Consider the following 18,711-nt stretch of genomic DNA (forward strand, 5'->3'; position numbering starts at 1 on the left):
CACTAAAGAAATAATGTCTGCAGCCCTCAACAAGTAACAGTAAAAGACTTGGCGCCTGAGGGAGAATTAGATTTCCAGAGTTGCCACATTATGATATTTAAAATGTCCAGTTATCAACCAGAATTGCAAAGACGTTTTAAGAAATAGGAAAATATGGCCCATTTACAGAACAAAAATTTGTCAGAAACTGTCTCTGAGGAAGTTCAATATTGTATCTGTTAGACAAAGACTCTCACAGTTCTCTTAAAATGTGTTCAAGCCGGCGCCGTGGCTCAATAGGCTAATCCTCCACCTAGCGGTGCCGGCACACCAGGTTCTAGCCCCGGTCAGGGCGCTGGATTCTTTCCCAGTTGCCCCTCTTCCAGGCCAGCTCTCTGCTGTGGCCAGGGAGTGCAGTGGAGGGTGGCCCAAGTGCTTGGGCCCTGCACCTGCATGGGAGACCAGGAGAAGTACCTGGCTCCTGCCATCGGATCAGCGCGGTGTGCCGGCTGCAGCGGCCATTGGAGGGTGAACCAACGAAGACCTTTCTCTCTGTCTCTCTCTCTCTCTCACTATCTACTCTGCCTGTCCAAAAAAAAAAAAAAAAAAAAGTGTTCGTGTTCAAAGAGCTAAAGAAAAGCAGAAATGATCTGAATAAATAGAAAATAGCAAAAAGATGTTGAAATTATTAGTCCTAATATAAATGAAAAATAATTAATAAAAATATAAATAACCCTAACCTAAAAAATGTGGTCTCTTTAATAATGAGTTTTATATGAATCAAAATCACTGTTCAATGCCATTCCCCACTAATCAGAAAAATGAGAAAATGAGCCTCCTTATAGAGCATTGCTGGGAGCATTAATTGGTATAACTTTTCTCAAGTGTTAACTTGGCAAAATTTATCAAGAGCCTTAAAACCTTTGAGATAGGTCTTATATCTCAAGGAAGTACAAAAATATATTGCATATTCATCTGTTCATTTATTTTTGCATTCATTAATCCCTTCATAAACATTTATTGGGAGTTTATTATGTGGTAGGTATTTGCCCTAGTTGTTAAAGAACAATAAACAAGGTAAATTCCCTGCTCTTGACAAGAGTTTTTCATTCTAGTAGATGAAAGATTATAAAGGAACAGAAAAATGAAGTAAATATATAGTATGTTAAGTGGTAGTGAGTGTTAACCTGAGAAAAGAGAATGGCATTATTTTAGGTCAGGTGATCAGGGAATATCAAAATAAATGTACCAACTAAACATATGTTACTGGCTGGTAAGTAAAATAAATTATGGACACGTGAATTACTTACAGAATAAAAATAAAGGCCATAATACAATAGTTATCTCCTAGATTCCATAATTTTATTTTTACCTTTGATTTTTAAGAAATGCATGATTCAAGTGTATAAGGAAAATATGTTTAAGACAAAAAGTTTACATTATTATAAATAAATATACAGAAAATATTAATGAATTACACTAGCTTAAGTAGAATGGAATTCAAGGGAAATTATTTGAGTTTATATTTGGTCTCATTTTTAATTGACTGACATTATTGCTTTTATTTATCAGCAGGTGGTGCTGTTGCTTGTATAGGAGTTAATCTTTTGTGATTCTTGTTTTCCCTGTCTTTGAATATTCAGTTAGTCATTATAATAAAAAGACTTTATCCTTTCATTCAATTAATTATAATAATTGCAGTGATTCATTATCTGCAGTAAGTGGTAACTTTTTATTGTCAGTGAAACATTATTTAATAAATCTATAATATTCTAATTCATGATAATATATGAGAGAGAATATTGATTTTAAAAATGGGTTTGTGTGCCTCAAAGAAATGTAAGAAACACTGCAGCTATTTTCTCCTCCAATTAAGCTTGATTTATATATATATAAAAGTACTTCAAGAAAGTTTGTGGAAAATGTAATTAAAGATAAGTTTATGTTGGCACAAAACTTTTTGAAAGGTTTTTGCATAGTTTTTTCATAATACATATTTCCACGAACTTTGCAAAAGCTTCTCATACAATTTTATGAATTGAAATCATTGATCTTCATTAGAGATTATACTTCTGGGGAATTCTTTCAATGTAGTGTATTTATATACAAAAGAGTGAGTTTGGCATTGGGGAGATAATTTTAAAAGTTGAGTCATATCTTTCATTTACTCATTTTTAATTCCTTGTCAGGAAATATCCTGCATGCAAAAATAATTTGACAGAATGAAAAACAAATCTGATCTCTTCCTCCAATATGATAAGTGAAACTTTGATAGGTCAACACTTTATAACATTCTCTATATTGATTGCTCTGTCGATGTGATCATTTTATTTTATTGTGGTAGCACTGGCATGTTTATAGTCTCCTGAAGTCGACTCCAGTGGTGAGTTTAAAAAGCTATGGGCCTTTTGGGGAGTGAGCCAGAGGGTGGAGGATCTTTCTGTCTGAATGTATCTCTCTGCCTTTCAGACAGCATGAAAATAAAGTTGATGGCCTCTTCTGAGACTTTAGGCTCCTCATCTACAAAATAAATTGCTGAGCTAAATGATCATCTCCCTCTTTTCAGCTCCATGATTCTATAATAGCTTTTCCATGGACACTGGACATCCTGCTTGCTTCCTCTTATGAATATTAGTGTGTTGTTTATTTTTAAATGTAAGTATGTTATATAAGAAGAAGCAACACTGCACATGGTATGCCAGAAATGGGAAAATCTCCAGCATTACTGGAGAATAGTGGCCAATCCTATGACTTCACATTTATTCTTCATTTTGTTATAGTTGATGTAAATTGAAGAAGAAATCATTATATAAAAAGGGGAATTGGTTATAAAGATACAGGGATATCTCTCAAATCTCTGGCTTTTAATTTGTTCTCTGGACTTTTTTTTAATTTTAAGAATCTAGTTTGTTTGAAATCATGATTTAGCTCTGAGAAGAAAGGCTTGCTGGCCGGTGCCGTGGCTCACTTGGCTAATCCTCCGCCTGCGGCGCCAGTACCCCAGGTTCTAGTCCCGGTTGGGGCGCCAGATTCTGTCTCAGTTGCTCCTCTTCCAGTCCAGCTCTCTGTTGTGTCCTGGGAAGGCAGTGGAGGGTGGCCCAAGTGCTTGGGCCCTGCACTCGCGTGGGAGACCAGGAAGAAGGACCTGGCTCCTGGCTTTGGATCAGCGCAGCGTGCCGGCCGTGGCGGCCATTTCGGGGATGAACCAACAGAAGGAAGACCTATCTCTCTGTCTCTCACTGTCTAACTCTGCCTGTCAAAAAATAAATAAATAAATAAATAAAAGGCTTGCTTATGGACACAGTCTCATTTATTCATTTCTTCAAGAAATATTTATGTGTGGTAATTTCTGTGTGCTTTCCTGGCTGCTCCAAGAATAACATCCATAGCTGTTTTCCAGAAGTAACTAATCCTCTATTCAGAGTACTATGATATAAACAGATAATGAAATAATGTAGTGATTTAATGGTAAGGGTTTTAATTATTGTGGGAGAACAGAGAAGGAAAAGGATAATGGTAAAATTCAGATATGTATGAATTTATTTTGATGAAACTAAATTGGTCTAAGTAAACTTCTTCACTGTGGCTGAGTAACTGAAAATTGTAAAAAACCAAAACCATAAAAATCTTTCTTTAAATGACCAAAGATCAAATATATCCATTTTTTTTTAGTTTTTTTTTTGTTTTGTTTTTTGTTTTTTGACAGGCAGAGTGGACAGTGAGAGAGAGAGACAGAGAGAAAGGTCTTCCTTTGCCGTTGGTTCACCCTCCAATGGCCGCCGCGGCCAGTGCGCTGCGCTGATCTGATGGCAGGAACCAGGTATTTATCCTGGTCTCCCATGGGGTGCAGGGCCCAAGCACTTGGGCCACCCTCCACTGCACTCCCGGGCCACAGCAGAGAGCTGGCCTGGAAGAGGGGCAACTGGGACAGAATCCGGCGCCCCGACCGGGACTAGAACCTGGTGTTGCCGGCACCGCAAGGCGGAGGATTAGCCTAGTGAGCCGCAGCGCCGGCCCAAATACATCCATTTTTTAACTGAGTAGCACAAATTAAAATTTACTCATTTTTTTAATCCTGGTAAAAATCTAAGTCACTAGGTCTAGAAGTATAGAACTTTAATTTGTCCGATATTTGCTATATGTGCAGTGCTAAAATCATAAAAAAGCTTCTATAAAATGTACACATGGGCCAATCCAGCTATGCCTTGTGCACATAGTGTGCACCCGCAGTGTCCACCCACCGTTTGAGGGAGAAGTGGTAAATCTCTCTCACATTTTCTCCTCCTCAGTGCTTCATTAACCAGACTCCAGCAGTCCCACTTTCTGACTAGCTATACCAGGAATACCAATCAAGTTCAAAATTTTAACCTTTATCTTGATTTAAGAAAACATGTTATTTCATATTATTACAATATCTTTAAATTATCTTTCCCTTTCGTGCCCTTCTTCCTTGAGAGCTCTACAGATTTTTCTAGACTGAAACTACATCTAATTATTTGCTGTATCATCTATTAGGGACTGTTGCTTTGACAATTTAAAATTGTTCTCTAAGGACTTTTCTTCCAGTATTCTAAGATGTCCATATTTTCTCTGAGGAAGGCATCTGTGTCTTACCTATAGTCTAATTTTTCTTACTGTTAGGAAATATTTATGAAAAATAACAGCTTTTTCTTAATATAATTTCAATGCTTTTTTCAGTTCACATGATAGAATATTAAATGCATTTTTTAAATGTCATAAACCCATTTTGATTCTTTCTTACTTTTAAAAGTACATCTTGTTTGATGATTTAAAATGCTTTCTTTTGGATATCCTTGTGACTTCAGTATTACATGACTAAGACCAAGATTTTAGCCACCCTTGGTGACAACATGGTCAAATTTCTATTTATTTTCCTTTTCATTGTGCATAAGTCTTTGGAAGCTAAAGCCACAAACCTCAAACTATTAAAAGTGGTAAGAATATTGTTTCATATGTTTATGCTCATATCTCAATCTTAAAAAGAATAAAAGATAAGTGATGCAGGCATTGAGCACAGCAGTTAAGCTGCTGCTGCTGGGGACACTTGCATCCATTATCAGCGTACCTGGGTTTGAGCACTGGCTCTGTTCCTGATTCCAGTTTCCTGCTAATGCTTACCCTGAGAGGCAGCAGGTGATGGCTAAGATATTTGGGTCCCTGCCACCCTTGTGGGTGACCTGGATTGAGTTCCCGGCTCTTGACTTCAGCTTGGCGTAGCCTTGGCATGTGGGGCGTAAACTAGGAGATGGAAGATCTTTCTCTTTCTCTCCCAACCTCTCTCCCTCTACTTCTCTGTGTCTGTGTCTTCCTTTCAAATAAAATTAAGTTAAAAAAAACCAGCTTTTAAAACTCCCAGATTGGCTGGCGCTGCGGCTCAATAGGCTAATTCTCCGCCTGCGGCACTGGCACACCAGGTTCTAGTCCTGGTCGGGGCGCCAGATTCTGTCCCGGTTGCCCCTCTTCCAGTTTGGCTTTCTGCTATGGACTGGGAGTGCAGTGGAGGATGGCCCAAGTCCTTGGGCCCTGCACCTGCAATGGGAGACCAGGAAAAGCACCTGGCTCCTGGCTTTGGATCAGCGCGGTGCGCTGGCTGCAGTGCACCAGCCGCAGCGGCCATTAGAGGGTGAACCAACGGTAAAGGAAGACCTTTCTCTGTCTCTCTCTCTCACTCACTGTCCACTCTGCCTGTCAAAAAAAAAAAAATAATAATAATAATAAAAAAGTTAAATTAAAAAAACCCTCCCAGATTGACTTTATTTTTCCTTATATGGTTTTTTTTGGTCTGCTAAATAATAGGCCCTCAAAAGGTACCCATTCCTTAATCACTACTACCTATTAATATGTTATCTTAAAAGCCAAAAGGAATTTTGTGTATGTGATTAAGGATATGGACCTTTATTTGGTAAGATTATCCTGGATTATTATGTGGGTCTTTAAAATTGGAGAACCTTTACCATCTGGGTTAGAGGATGAAGAAGGAGGAGAAATTCAAAGTAAGAGCAGCTCTACCCAATGTTGCTGGCTTTAAAGATAGAGAAAGGGGACTACAAGCCAAGAAATGCAGATGGTTGAAGCTACAAATGGCCAGTAAGGAAACAGGACCTCAGTTCCACAGCTACAAGAAAATGGATTCTGCTGACAACTTTAATGGTTAAGGAAACAGACCTTTGCTCTAAGCTTCCAGAAGAGAACACAGCCCTGGCAGTACTTTGATTTTAGCTTAGTGAAGCTCATGTTGGATCACCTGTGAGTAGAAAACTGTAAAAATAATAAATTTGTGTTGTTTTAGACCTCTAAATTTGTGGTAATTTGTCCTCACAGTAATAGAACACTAATATAAACTGTATTTTTGTAACTGCAGTTCAGGAACAATCTTAGCAATGAGCTATGTGGATAGAATGTCCTGGGGAACAATTTCACTAACTTCTTACGGATGAGAACATTTCTCCCATTAGCTTTTTTTTTTTTTTTTGGACAGGCAGAGTGGACAGTGAGAGAGACAGAGAGAAAGGTCTTCCTTTTTGCCGTTGGTTCACCCTCTAATGGCCACCACGGCTGGCGTGCTGTGGCCGGCGCACCGCACTGATCCGAAGGCAGAAGCCAGGTGCTTCTCCTGGTCTCCCATGGGGTGCAGGGCCCAAGGACTTGGGCCATCCTCCACTGCACTCCCTGGCCACAGCAGAGGGCTGGCCTGGAAGAGGGGCAACCGGGAAAGAATCCGGTGCCCCGACCGGGACTAGAACCCCGTGTGCCGGCACCGCTAGGTGGAGGATTAGCCTAGTGAGCCGAGGCACCGGCCCCCATTAGCTTTATTAAGAAATTATGTCTTAAAATATTATCATGAAAGTAACACATTAAACTTGTTCTTATCAGGCCCTTTTCTAAGTGATTTATCTACCAGAGAGCAGATTTTGGGTGAGAGAGTGAAAAGATAGCCTACTATTACCCAGGAGATGACTCTAGGGGGAAAATTTGACTAGTCACAGAACACCATCAAAGTCCTGGATGTTTATGAAAGTTCTCGATGTTTGTGAAGATCCAGTAATGTTTGTTCAGAGACCAAACCAAACTAATCAGTCTCACAATTTTTTAAGATTTCCCTGCCATTAGAGAAAAATGTATTGCTAAATCTCTCAAAAACTAACAGCAATCGATTTTGGCTTTCTTGTCAGTACCACAGTGCTTCTTTATAGGCAGCTCAAAATAGCATTAGTGCTTTAGCTGTATATCACATTGTGAATACAGACCAGTTTTGTGTTCTACAAACTTCTTTTCTAATTACTGCTTTTTTTCTTCTATTTTCTGCTTACTCATCTTGTGTTTTTAAAAATTAATAGTACCAAATCAAGCCAAAAATATTTGTTTAGAATTAAGGAAGTAATTTAAGATCTCAACAATATTATAAAGGCAAAAGTAGTAATTAATATTAAGCAGCCTACTAAGATATGCAGTAGAAACTTGTATTTTGGAGAAATTTAAGACAAAAATCAGTAACAAAATAAAGCAGTAACAAAAATAATGACAAAAATCTACAATCATAATATATAGAAAAATCAAATATTTTCATTTTCTGTGTCCCTTTCAAGTTTTTGTCTCTTTGAGCACACATTTTTTACATAGTTGTGAGTATTATAAATATATTTTATATATCATTTCTCTTTAATGTTGATTTTATAAGGTAGAAATGCTAATTTTAGCTTACTACTATTTTATAGTCTCAAAATACTCATAAACTATGAAAGCAAGGTGTAATTATTCCTTCACTAAAAATAGATTGGGGAAAAATAATGGCAGAGGCAACATGTTTTGTTTTTTTTTTTAGAAATTGAAATATAACTCTGTTGGCATATTCTCATGCTCACCTCCTTTTCTCAAAGGAGACCAATGCCTGGATGCTAGCCCCAGTGGGTACAATTTTCATCCACACTGCCAGAAGAACCACATAAAGGACCCATGCAGTCCTTGGTGTGAATGTGGGTCCTGCAGCAATGACTCTCACCAGGGAATCAGGATCCCCGAGTATGTGGAGCTGCCCACAGTGACTGCCCAAAGTCCCAGCCACACCCTACACCCTCCCATGCAGCTATAGTGTTTTCACAGTCCTGGCACACAAGGCTCCCATGGTCATGAGCACCCAGCCCCCTGTTAATTCTCTCAGCCAGAATCAGTTTTCTCTTTTCAGCTGGTTGCTGGGCACACAGATGTGAGCTGGAACAGCTGTTACATATGTCCAAAATGATGCCTGCCCTCTCTCAGGTAGTTTCAGGGTGTCGGTGCTGAGTGGTTGGGGAGAGAGAAACATGCCCCCTTTTTTCCTCTCTAGGTTGGCAGGTACACTATATCCCACAGGCCTCCAAGCTGGGTGCCTGCCAGGCTCTTGCCACAGCTTTATCCCCAGTGTCTTGGGCTGCTGCAGTCTGTTCTCACCTCCCTCCACAGTTGGTGCTGAGGCTCTTGGCTGCTGGGGTCCCGAGCTGTGCATGTCCACACCCTCCACATATGTCCACAGTGTCCCCCCAGTTTGTGTGTGGTTTCCTCTGCCATTTTCTCCCTAACCCTTCCCTGAGATTGCACTCTCTCCACTTTTTTTTTTAAGTATCCTCCCCTAGACTAGAGTAGTAAGCTCCCTCCCTATTCCACAATCTTCAAGGCAGTATATTTGTAGCAAAAGTGATACACACATCCCTTCCTTCCTTCCTTCCTTCCTTCCTTCCTTCCTTCCTTCCTTCCTTCCTGTCCTATCTTTTTCTAATTTTAGCTCTAACATGTGAAGGAGAACATGCACTATTTGTCTTTCTGTGTCTTATTTTACTCAATATTATGTCCTCCAGTTCCTAGTATTTTAGTGCAAATGATAAAATATCTTTGCTTATGGCTGAATAATAGTCCATTTTGTGTGTGTGTGTGTGTGTGTGTGTGTGTGTGACTCCTTTTTATGGCTGTTGTGAACAGTGCTGCTATAAATGTGGTGGAGCAGCTATCCTTTTGAATATATATCCGTAGTGGCATTGCTTGATCATATGGAAGTCTGTTACTAGTTTTTTAAGAAATCTCCATGCTTTTTTCCTCAGTGGCTGCATTATTTTACATTCTCACCAATAGTGTCTAAGTATTCCCCTTTCTCCACATCCTCACCAGCATTTGTTGCTCTCTGTCTTTTGTGTAATTCTGACAGGGGTGAGATGATATCTCATTTTGGTTTTGATTTGCATTACCCTGATGTCTAGTAACATTGAGCATTTTTTCTTATATTTATTGGCCATTTATATTTCTTCTTTTGAGAACTCTCTGTTAAGGTCTTTTGCCCGTATCTTAGCTGGATTCGTTGTTATTTTGTAGTTGAGTTTTTTGAGCTGGTGATATATTCTGACTATTAATCCTTTGTCAGGTAAATAGCTTGCAAATATTTTCTCCTATTCTGTTGGGTGTCTCTTCACTCTATTAATTGTTTCCTATGATGAATATTTCTAAAAAAAAAAAAAAGAGTGTGAAAAAACAAAACAACTCAGCCAAGGGCAACCACAACAAAAAACAAGGCTGTTTGGTTCAAATGGAAAGAGACTGAATTTTGTCAAATACATTAATCATCCACCTGAAAAATGAAAGAAAATGCATAAAATACCAACTGTCAAAAAGATTGTTTTATTCTTACTGTCTATTCACACACATTAGCAGGCACTGGAATTAGCAGCAAGGCTGTGATAGGATTCAGGTTTTGCGAAGATGTTTTAACCACTATATCAAACACCTGCCCCTTTAATAATTTTAGAATAAAGATAAATATTCTTTTGAAAAATTATCTTATATGTTAACATATACCTAATTTAAAATTTCTTAAAGACTCCTTTTTTTCAATAAATAAATTTTTCCTTTTTTTTTCTTTCCCCAGTGGTCATATGCTTTAGAGAAACCCAACACTGGCAGCATATTTAATATTGCTTGGTCAGTTGATGGCACTCAGATCGCTGGAGCCTGTGGAAATGGACATGTTGTTTTTGCACATATAGTAGAACAACGCTGGGAATGGAAAAATTTTCAAGTAACATTAACTAAAAGAAGGACCATGCAGGTATGATTATGTTCTGATATTGATTAAACCTGCTTCTTTTCAGATTAGCTCCCTGTAGAGAATATGGAATTGTGACTATGTTTTTAATGTACATTTAATGAAGCTTATAAGAATTCAGTCACTTAGAAATATTTTAATATTTGTTCACTGTTTATTTTACTTAAGAACTTTAAGTATTATAGAACATGAGTGCCCATAAGTACTGTAGATATGGATTTAGGACAGGGAGAGTGAAATTTGAAGCATTTAGGAAATATGTAGATTCACTTAAAAAGGAAGGGTAGGAAAACACTGTGACAACCAGGAACAAGTTAGATTTAATTCTTGGAGCTGACTCTGAGGCAGGCTGTAAGTTATTGATAGGATTGAAGTGTTTTGTTTATTTATAACTAGACAAATTTATTTAATCTGAACTTTTTAAAGATTTACCTATTTATGTGAAAGGGAGAGTTACAGAGGGAGAGGGGAAGAGAGACCTTTCCATCTGCTGGTTCACTCCCTAGATGGCCACAACAGCCAGCAGCACTGGGCCAGGCCAAAGCCAGGAGTTTGGAGTTTCATCTGAGTCTCCCACATAGGTGTTAGGGGCCCAAACCCTTGGGCCATCTTCTGTTACTTTTCCCAGGCCATTAACAGGGAGGTGGATTAGAAGTGGAGCAGTCAGAACTGAAACCAGTGCCCATATGGGATGTTGGTATCAAAGGCGGTAGCTTAATCTGCTGTGCCACAATGCCAGCCCCTTAATCTGATTTTTTAAAAACTCCTTTTAAGAATCACCAAAGGTAAGTTAAAATAGGAAAATGCTGAGAGGTCCCTTACCAAAAGATGGAATAAAAAGAGACAAATATACAAATTTATTACATATAAAGCTCTAATGGGCACAGGAGCCTGCTAAGAAAATGAAGACTTCCCCATACAAACAGTTAAACCTATGTACAAAACTTTATGGTAGGTTTGATGAAATGGACAGTTGTAGAGAAATATGATAGGGCAAAAAACATGATGATTATTGATAATAAACTAGGGGAAACTTAGCAAGGCCTTTTTATTCAAATTCTTCAATGTGTCCCTGTGTCTTCAGAGATAATGGTGTTCCTTTCTTCTGGGTATAGGAAGGCCATCTCTCACTTGAGAGAGTTAGGACCTGCTTCAGGAGAAGCTTAGAAAATCTTGCTTGGTTTTGTGACTTGCCTCAGGGAAGAATGGCAGGGTGATGTCGGAGTAAGCTTTTTGTTTTTCTTGTTTTCTCAATCCTTTCAGCCTAAAATATTCAATATGCCACAGTGTCATATTTTGGAGTTGTGTAATAACTCCAAACATAATAAAAAACAGGTAATTTATTTATTATTATATTTATTATAATAAAATATTTATTATTAATATAATAAAAAAACAGGTAATTTTGGAGTGAAATACTCTGTAGATTAATACTGGAAGTTTGGGATATGGCAGTAAGAGCTGAGGAGAAATATTTTATAGATCACAGAATATCAATGAGAGGAGGTATCTACTCAATATCAATATCAATGAGAGGAGGTATCTACTCAATTGTAAGTTTTTAAAGGCAAAGGTACTATATTTTGCTTATCTTTGTCTCTCCTGAAGGGCCTCTGCAAGTCTAGTGCCTTTCATATACTAAGCACTCAATAAATGTATTTAATTGAAGAAAATCATGAGGAAGAGGCCAAAGACATTGTGCCAATTAAGTCCTCTGCAAACGAACGGAGTATTTTACCTTCTCCTTTCTTTTCCTCTTATCATTATCACTTCCCATGATCTTCAGTGTTCATATCATTAGAATTATTAATAAATTTCTACATGTATGTCTTGTTATTACTTGGGCAAATCTATTAAAATATTCTGTTAACCCACATATCTAGGTTTGTTAATTTAGGTAATATAGTCACTAGATTAATAGTAATTAGGTACATTAAAAACTTCCACTGTTCTATTTATTCATTTTAAAATTTTCAAACCTTTTATTTGGAAAACTTAAAACATCCACAAACTGGGAGTAGTGTAATGAAATTCTATGTTTTCTTATCATCCAGCTGGAATAACCATCAACCCACTATTAAGGCTGCCCCATCCATGTCCATCTCTGCTGTCCCTTTGCCCCAATTATTTTTAAACAAATTCAAACATTTTTAATCTTTATAGATTTCAGTGTATATACAGCTAAAATATAAGAACTCTTTGTTGTAACATAGCTGCAATACAGTTATCATACCTTAGAATAATGGTAATTCCTTAACATTATCAAATATCTATTAAGTGTTCAAAATTTTAGTTTGTCTCCTACATGCCACACTTTTAAAAGGTTGTTTGTTTGAATCAGGATCCAAAATGGTTTACATGTTTCAATAGGTTGATGTGTCTTATTTAATTAAGAGAGAGGGATGGAGAGAGAGAGAGAGAGAGGGAGAGAGGGAGGGAGAGGGAGAGAGAGAAGCTCCTATCTGCTGGTTCACTTCCCAAATGCCCAAAATGGTTGATACTGTGCTGGGCTGAAACCAGGAGCTAGAAACTCAATCTGGGTCTCCCACTTGGGTGGCAGGAACCCAATTACTTGAACCATCACTGCTACCTCACAAGGTCTTCATTAGTAGGAAGCCAGAGTCAGGAATTGGAGCCCAGTATTGAACCCAGGTACCCCAGTATGGGGGCTGGATATCTTAACTGTTAGACTAATTTCTCATCCCTGATGGTCTTCTAAGTCTGCTTTAGCCTGCAAGTTCCCTCTTCTGTCTTTGTTTCTCTCCCCTGCAGTTTGCTTGTTGAAGAAACCAAATTGCTTATCCAATAGCAGTTGTCAGTCTAGACTTTGCTGATTGTATTTACATGGTGTGGTTTGACATGCCCTTCTGATTAATAGTTGGATTTAGATGATAAAATATTACTTGTAGTATTTTATCTATGACAAAGAATGTATCTATGACAAAGAATGATTTAGGGAAACAATTATTATATTCATATAATGGATAAAAACTGGCTAATATAGTATTTCTAAAATGAGTTCTAGCCTTAATTACAAACCTGAGCCGGCGCCGTGGCTCAATAGGCTAATCCTCCGCCTTGCGGCACTGGCACACCGGGTTCTAGTCCCGGTCGGGGTGCCGGATTCTGTCCCAGTTGCCCCTCTTCCAGGCCAGCTCTCTGCTATGGCCCGGCAGTGCAGTGGAGGATGGCCCAAGTACTTGGGCCCTGCACCATGGGAGACCAGGAGAAGCACCTGGCTCCTGGCTTCGGATCAGCGTGGTGCGCCGGCCGCAGCGTGCCGGCCATGGCGGCCATTGGAGGGTGAACCAACGGCAAAAGGAAGACCTTTCTCACTGTCTCTCTCTCTCTCACTGTCCACTCTGCCTGTCAAAAATAAAGAAATAAAAAAAAAAATTACAAACCTGCACCCAAACTAAGAATATATCTAGGAAGAGGGTTTTTTTTTTTTTCTTCATAATAAAAGGTAGCATCCTAGCAGTTAAAGGATTTTTATGTGACATAAGATGAACAGTGGGGGTTTTTAAGTACAAATTATATTTGTACTTAAAGTTTGTAAATAATTTTGCAAAGTTTCAGAACTAGAATTCTATTTTTATTTCCTTTCCTTTTCTTTTTTTTCTTTATTTTTTCTCCAAAGAAGCCTTTTATTTAAGGAATACAAACTTCATGCATTTCATAAATACAACTTTAGGAACATAGTGATTCTTCCCATGATACTCACACTCCTACCATTCTTCCTCCTTTCTCTCTTATTCCCAGTCTTATTTTTTACTAAAATCTATTTTCAGTTAACTTTATACACAGAAGACTAATTCTGTACTAAGTAAAGAATTCAACAAATTATATGAAAAAAAACCTGTTACATAGCAGTTGAAACAAGAGCTGTTCAAAGTCATTGCATCTTGAAGTTGATTTCACTTTTTTTTAAGCATTCTTTTTAAAATTTTTTTGAGAAAAATTAAGTTTAAAGAAGATCTCCCTGGACATTTAGAAAGATTTCTTATCTGGGGACTATACTTTCTAGCAGCTCTCTGTCTGTATTTATATATATATATATGTATATGTATATATATATATACATATATATGTATTTATATATATATATCTATATATATATCTATATCTATCCCTGGGCCTCAGCTATGGTAGGATATAGTAGCCTGGAGTGCTAAGGTTTCTTAATCTGCCCTTTACCTACAGGATATATCCAGGGGATAATTCTTTTGAAAAGAGATAGTTCTTGTCTATATTAGGAATATGTGTGTAGGAGGGAAAGGGTGCAGGAGCAGGGGATGTAGCATCTTTAGATTCGCAAGTTTATTTTTTTTCTTTTCCTGTCACTCTAACTTTAGCATGGGGTATAGATTTGACTTTTAATAGTTGCCAAAATTCAAGATTATCTGATTCTCAGTCATGTTGTCTTGTAAAGATGGGAGCTAATAATAGAGTGTTTTTTGAGGATAAAATGTCATATGTATGTAAAACAAAAATAAATGTCAGCTTCTACTGTGATTATAGCTATGTATAAGATTAAATAAGTGTTTTAGAAATATGCAAACAGGATTTTTAGATTTGTGTTAATATTGTGATAAGGTAGAAGGTGATACAAGTATCACATTAACCCTGAAGCGGGGTGCATTTAAAAATTCATTATAGAGGTGGGTTGTGAAGTAGGAATTTGGTACAGTGCTGAGAAACCTGGGATATCTTGTCACACCAGAAAGCAAGGAATCTATTGAGATCATGTCAAAAGAATATATGCCCATTAACCATAGATGCCTTTTGGGACACAGCATCCCATACCAGAGTGCCTGGGTTCAAGTCAGCTCCACTTCTGATTCCAGCTTCCTGCTAATTCATAATTTGGAAGACAGCAGGTGATGGCCTATATACTTGGGTCCCTACTACATGTGAGAGACTCAGATTGAATTCTGAGGGCCTGGTTTCAATCTGGCCCAACCCTGGATGTTGCAGATATTTGAAGGAATGAAGCAATGGAAGACCTCTCTGTCTCTGCCTTTGTCACTGTTGCTGTCTCTGTTGTTCTGCATTTCAAATGAACGAAATAGACTTGAAAGAAATTCAATACAGGTAGCTGGTTGGCAGATTTAGAGGATAAGGTTTTAGTGTTGTGGTAACTAAATGTAAAGAACATAAGTGATGCTGTGTACTTCCTACTGCATTGCGTCAGGACACACATATTCCTGTTTGTCTCTCTTTTTTATGCTGTTAAGATTAAACATTGTGCTAAGGTACTGTAAGCCTGATTCATCTATCATATAGTTTCCCATTAGGTTTTTTACTTTATTGTTTTTAGCAGCCACTGATGATAGTCATCTAGGTCTGTTTTTTATTGGGGGTTGCAAGGTGGTAATATTGGTAATTCTGTCATTCTTTCTCTATTTATTAACTGGAATTCTTCTATATATGACTTTGTCTCATCTCACCCTGAGGTGAGACAAATGCTGAATTATTTGCCAGTTTTCAAATGAGCAGGTATCCTAGCATGCTCAATGAATTTCTTTTGTATTGACATCATTATAAACTTGTGGATTTGAACATTTTAATACATTTTTAAGCTTTATTTAATAAATATAAATTTCCAAAGTACAGCTTATGGATTACAATGGCTTTTCCCCCCATAACTTCCCTCCCACCTGCAACCCTCCCATCTCCCACTCCCTCTCCCATTCCATTCACATCAAGATGCATTTTCAATTCTCTTTATATACAGAAGATCAATTTAGTATCTATTAAGTAAAGATTTCAACAGTTTGCACCCACACAGAAACACAAAGTGTAAAATACTGTTTCAGTACTAGTTATAGCATTAATTCACATTGAACAACACATTAAGGACAGAGATCCTACATGAGGAGTAAGTGCACAGTGACTCCTGTTGTTGACTTTAACAATTGACACTCATGTTTATGGCATCAGTAATCTCCTAGGCTCTTGTCATGAGTTGCCAAGGCTGTGGAAGTCTTCTGAGTTCGCTGGCTCTGATCTTATTTAGACAAGGTCACAGTCAAAGTGGAAGTTCTCTCCTCCCTTCAGAGAAAGGTACCTCCTTCTTTGATGGTCCGTTCTTTCCACTGGGATCTCATTTGCAGAGATCTTTCATTTAGGTTTGTTTGTTTGTTTGTTTGTTTGCCAGGGTGTCTTGGCTTTCCATGCCTGTAATACTCTCATGGGCTCTTCAGCCATTTCCGAATGCCTTAAGGGCTGATTCTGAGGCCAGAGTGCTGTTTAGGACATCAGCCCTTCTATGTGTCTGCTGTGTATCCTGCTTCCCATGTTGGATCGTTCTCTCCCTTTTTAATTCTATCAGTTAGTATTAGCAGACACTAGTCTTGTTTATGTGATCCCTTTGACTCTTGGTCCTTTCATTATGATCAATTGTGAACAGAAATTGATCACTTGAACTAGTGAGATGGCATTGGTACATGCCACCTTGATGGGATTGAATTGGAATCCCCTGGCATTCCTCTACCATTTGGGGCAAGTCAGCTTGAGCTTGTCCGAAATTGTACATCTTCTCCCTCTCTTCTTGGATTGATGGCTGGTTCCAGGTCTGGATAGGAAATGTACAAAGGAAATCTGGAATATCTTATCACACCAGAAAGCAAGGAATCTATTGAGATCATGTCAAAAGAATATAAGCCCATTAACCATAGATGCAACAACTTGAGCATTAACTAGAATAACTGTCATGGGTTAAAATGTATTAAAATGCTTTGATTATATTGAGGAATGTTCCTTCTATACCCAGTTTGCTTAGAGTTTTCATCATGAAAGAGTGTTGTATTCTATTGAATGCTTTCTCTGCATCTATTGAGATAATCATATGGTTTTTCTTCTGCAGTTTGTTAATGTGGTGTATCACATTGATTGATTTGCGCACATTAAACCACCCCTGCATACCAGGGATAAATCCCACTTGGTCTGGGTGGATGATCTTTCTGATGTGTTGTTGCATTCTATTGGCGAGAATTTTATTGAGGATTTTTGCATCTATGTTCATCAGGGAGATTGGTCTGTAATTTTCAGTATTTGAGGATACTTCAAAGATTTTGTGGGAAATGGAATTAAAAGGAGAGTTGACACATGAAAAATTGAAATCCATATGTGTGCAGTCTTCATGAAAAAAATACCTGTTAGGAAACATTCAAAAATTAAAATACTGTTATCTTTTAATTCCACTTTTCCACATACTTCTTAAAGTACTCTTGTATATCCTAAATGTAGTATTAAAATGACATCAAAATAGTATTCTAATAATATGTCACTGAATGCTGTTTAAGATTTCTTTTTGGGGGGCCAGCGTTGAGGCATGGTGGGTAAAGCCCTTGTTTGTGATGCTGGCGTCCCATGTGGTTGCAAGTTTGTGTCCTAGCTGCTTCATTTCCATTCTAGCTCTCTGCTGATGGCCTGGGAAAAAGAATGGAAGATGGTCCAAGAGTTTGGGCCCTGCCACTCATGTGGGATATGAGGATGAAGTTCCTGTCACCTAGCTTAGGCCAACCCCAACCCTGGCCGTTGTGGCCATCTGAAGAGTGGATGGAACCAGTGGATGAAAGATTTCCATTTCTCTGTCTCTGTAACTCTTTCAAAAAAAAATAAATATTTTAAGGAAATAATATTTTTAATATAAGCAAATTCATTTTCTTCTGTTTCTTCAATCACAGATGTCATACTACATATGATGTTCTGTATCTTTGTAAGCTACAGCATGCCCTGGAGAACATTCCATAGATCTCCCTCATTCATTTTTGCAGCTGTGTAGTAGTGCCCTGTGTGAATATACTATAGTTTATTCAATCTATCCCCTATTGATAGATGTTTGGGCTGTTTTCCAGTCTTTTACTGCTACCAGTCGTGCTCTGGTAAACAGCCTGTATATATGTTATTTTGTAGAATTCCATCTTTGGGATGGAATTCTAGAAATGAGATTGCTGTGTTAAAGACTATATATGCCTATAATTTTGATCCCTCTTGTCATAGCATTAATATTTTGGTGAGGATAAGAGTTGGGGAATAGATATTAAAAATATACCTGTCTTTGTTTGGGATGCTATGACAAAATTTCATAAACTTTCTAGCTTAAAAACAGTAGATATTTATTTCCCACACTTCTGGGGGCTGGGAAGTTCAAGTGCAGATTTGGTGTCTGGTGAGAGCCCACTTTCTGATTCATAGATGTCTTTTTGCTGTGTCCTCATTTGGTGGAAGGAGCAAGGCAGCTCCCTGACACCGCTTTTAGAAGGGCACAATCCCATTCATGAGGGCCCTGCCCTCATGACATAGTCACCCCCAAAGACCCCCACCTGCTAATGCCATCACATTGATGGTTAGATTTCAACATGCAAATTTTGAAGGGGAAGAGTGGGCATTGTGGCACAGATTATGCCACTGCTTAGGATGCCCACATCCCATATCAGATTGCCCTGATCCATCTTTCTGCTAAAGCATCCAGAGGCAATAGATGTTGGCTCAAGTTCTTGGGTCCCAGCCACTCATGTGAGATGCCATGATGGAATTCTAGGTTCCTGGCTTTGACCTGGCCTAGCCTTGGCTATTTTGGGCATTTGGGATTTAGAGAGTGAAACAGTGAATGGAAGATCTCTCTCCTTTCTCTCTTG

General features: G+C 38.2%; 1 protein-coding gene across 4 annotated transcripts in view; it reads left to right on the forward strand.

Moving 5' to 3' along the window:
• Positions 1-18,711, forward strand: part of IFT80 (intraflagellar transport 80) — a 132,675-nt gene that overhangs the window by 64,271 nt on the left and 49,693 nt on the right. For all 4 annotated transcript variants that reach the window (XM_070072586.2, XM_017346881.4, XM_089332149.1 and 1 more), the window contains one exon: positions 9,890-10,069. In XM_070072586.2, the coding sequence (XP_069928687.1) occupies positions 9,890-10,069 (180 nt within the window). The remainder of the gene's footprint in view (positions 1-9,889; positions 10,070-18,711) is intronic.

Source organism: Oryctolagus cuniculus, chromosome 4 (assembly GCF_051225735.1).
Source record: "Oryctolagus cuniculus isolate XC-2025 breed Fujian yellow rabbit chromosome 4, ASM5122573v1, whole genome shotgun sequence".
NCBI lineage: Eukaryota > Metazoa > Chordata > Mammalia > Lagomorpha > Leporidae > Oryctolagus > Oryctolagus cuniculus.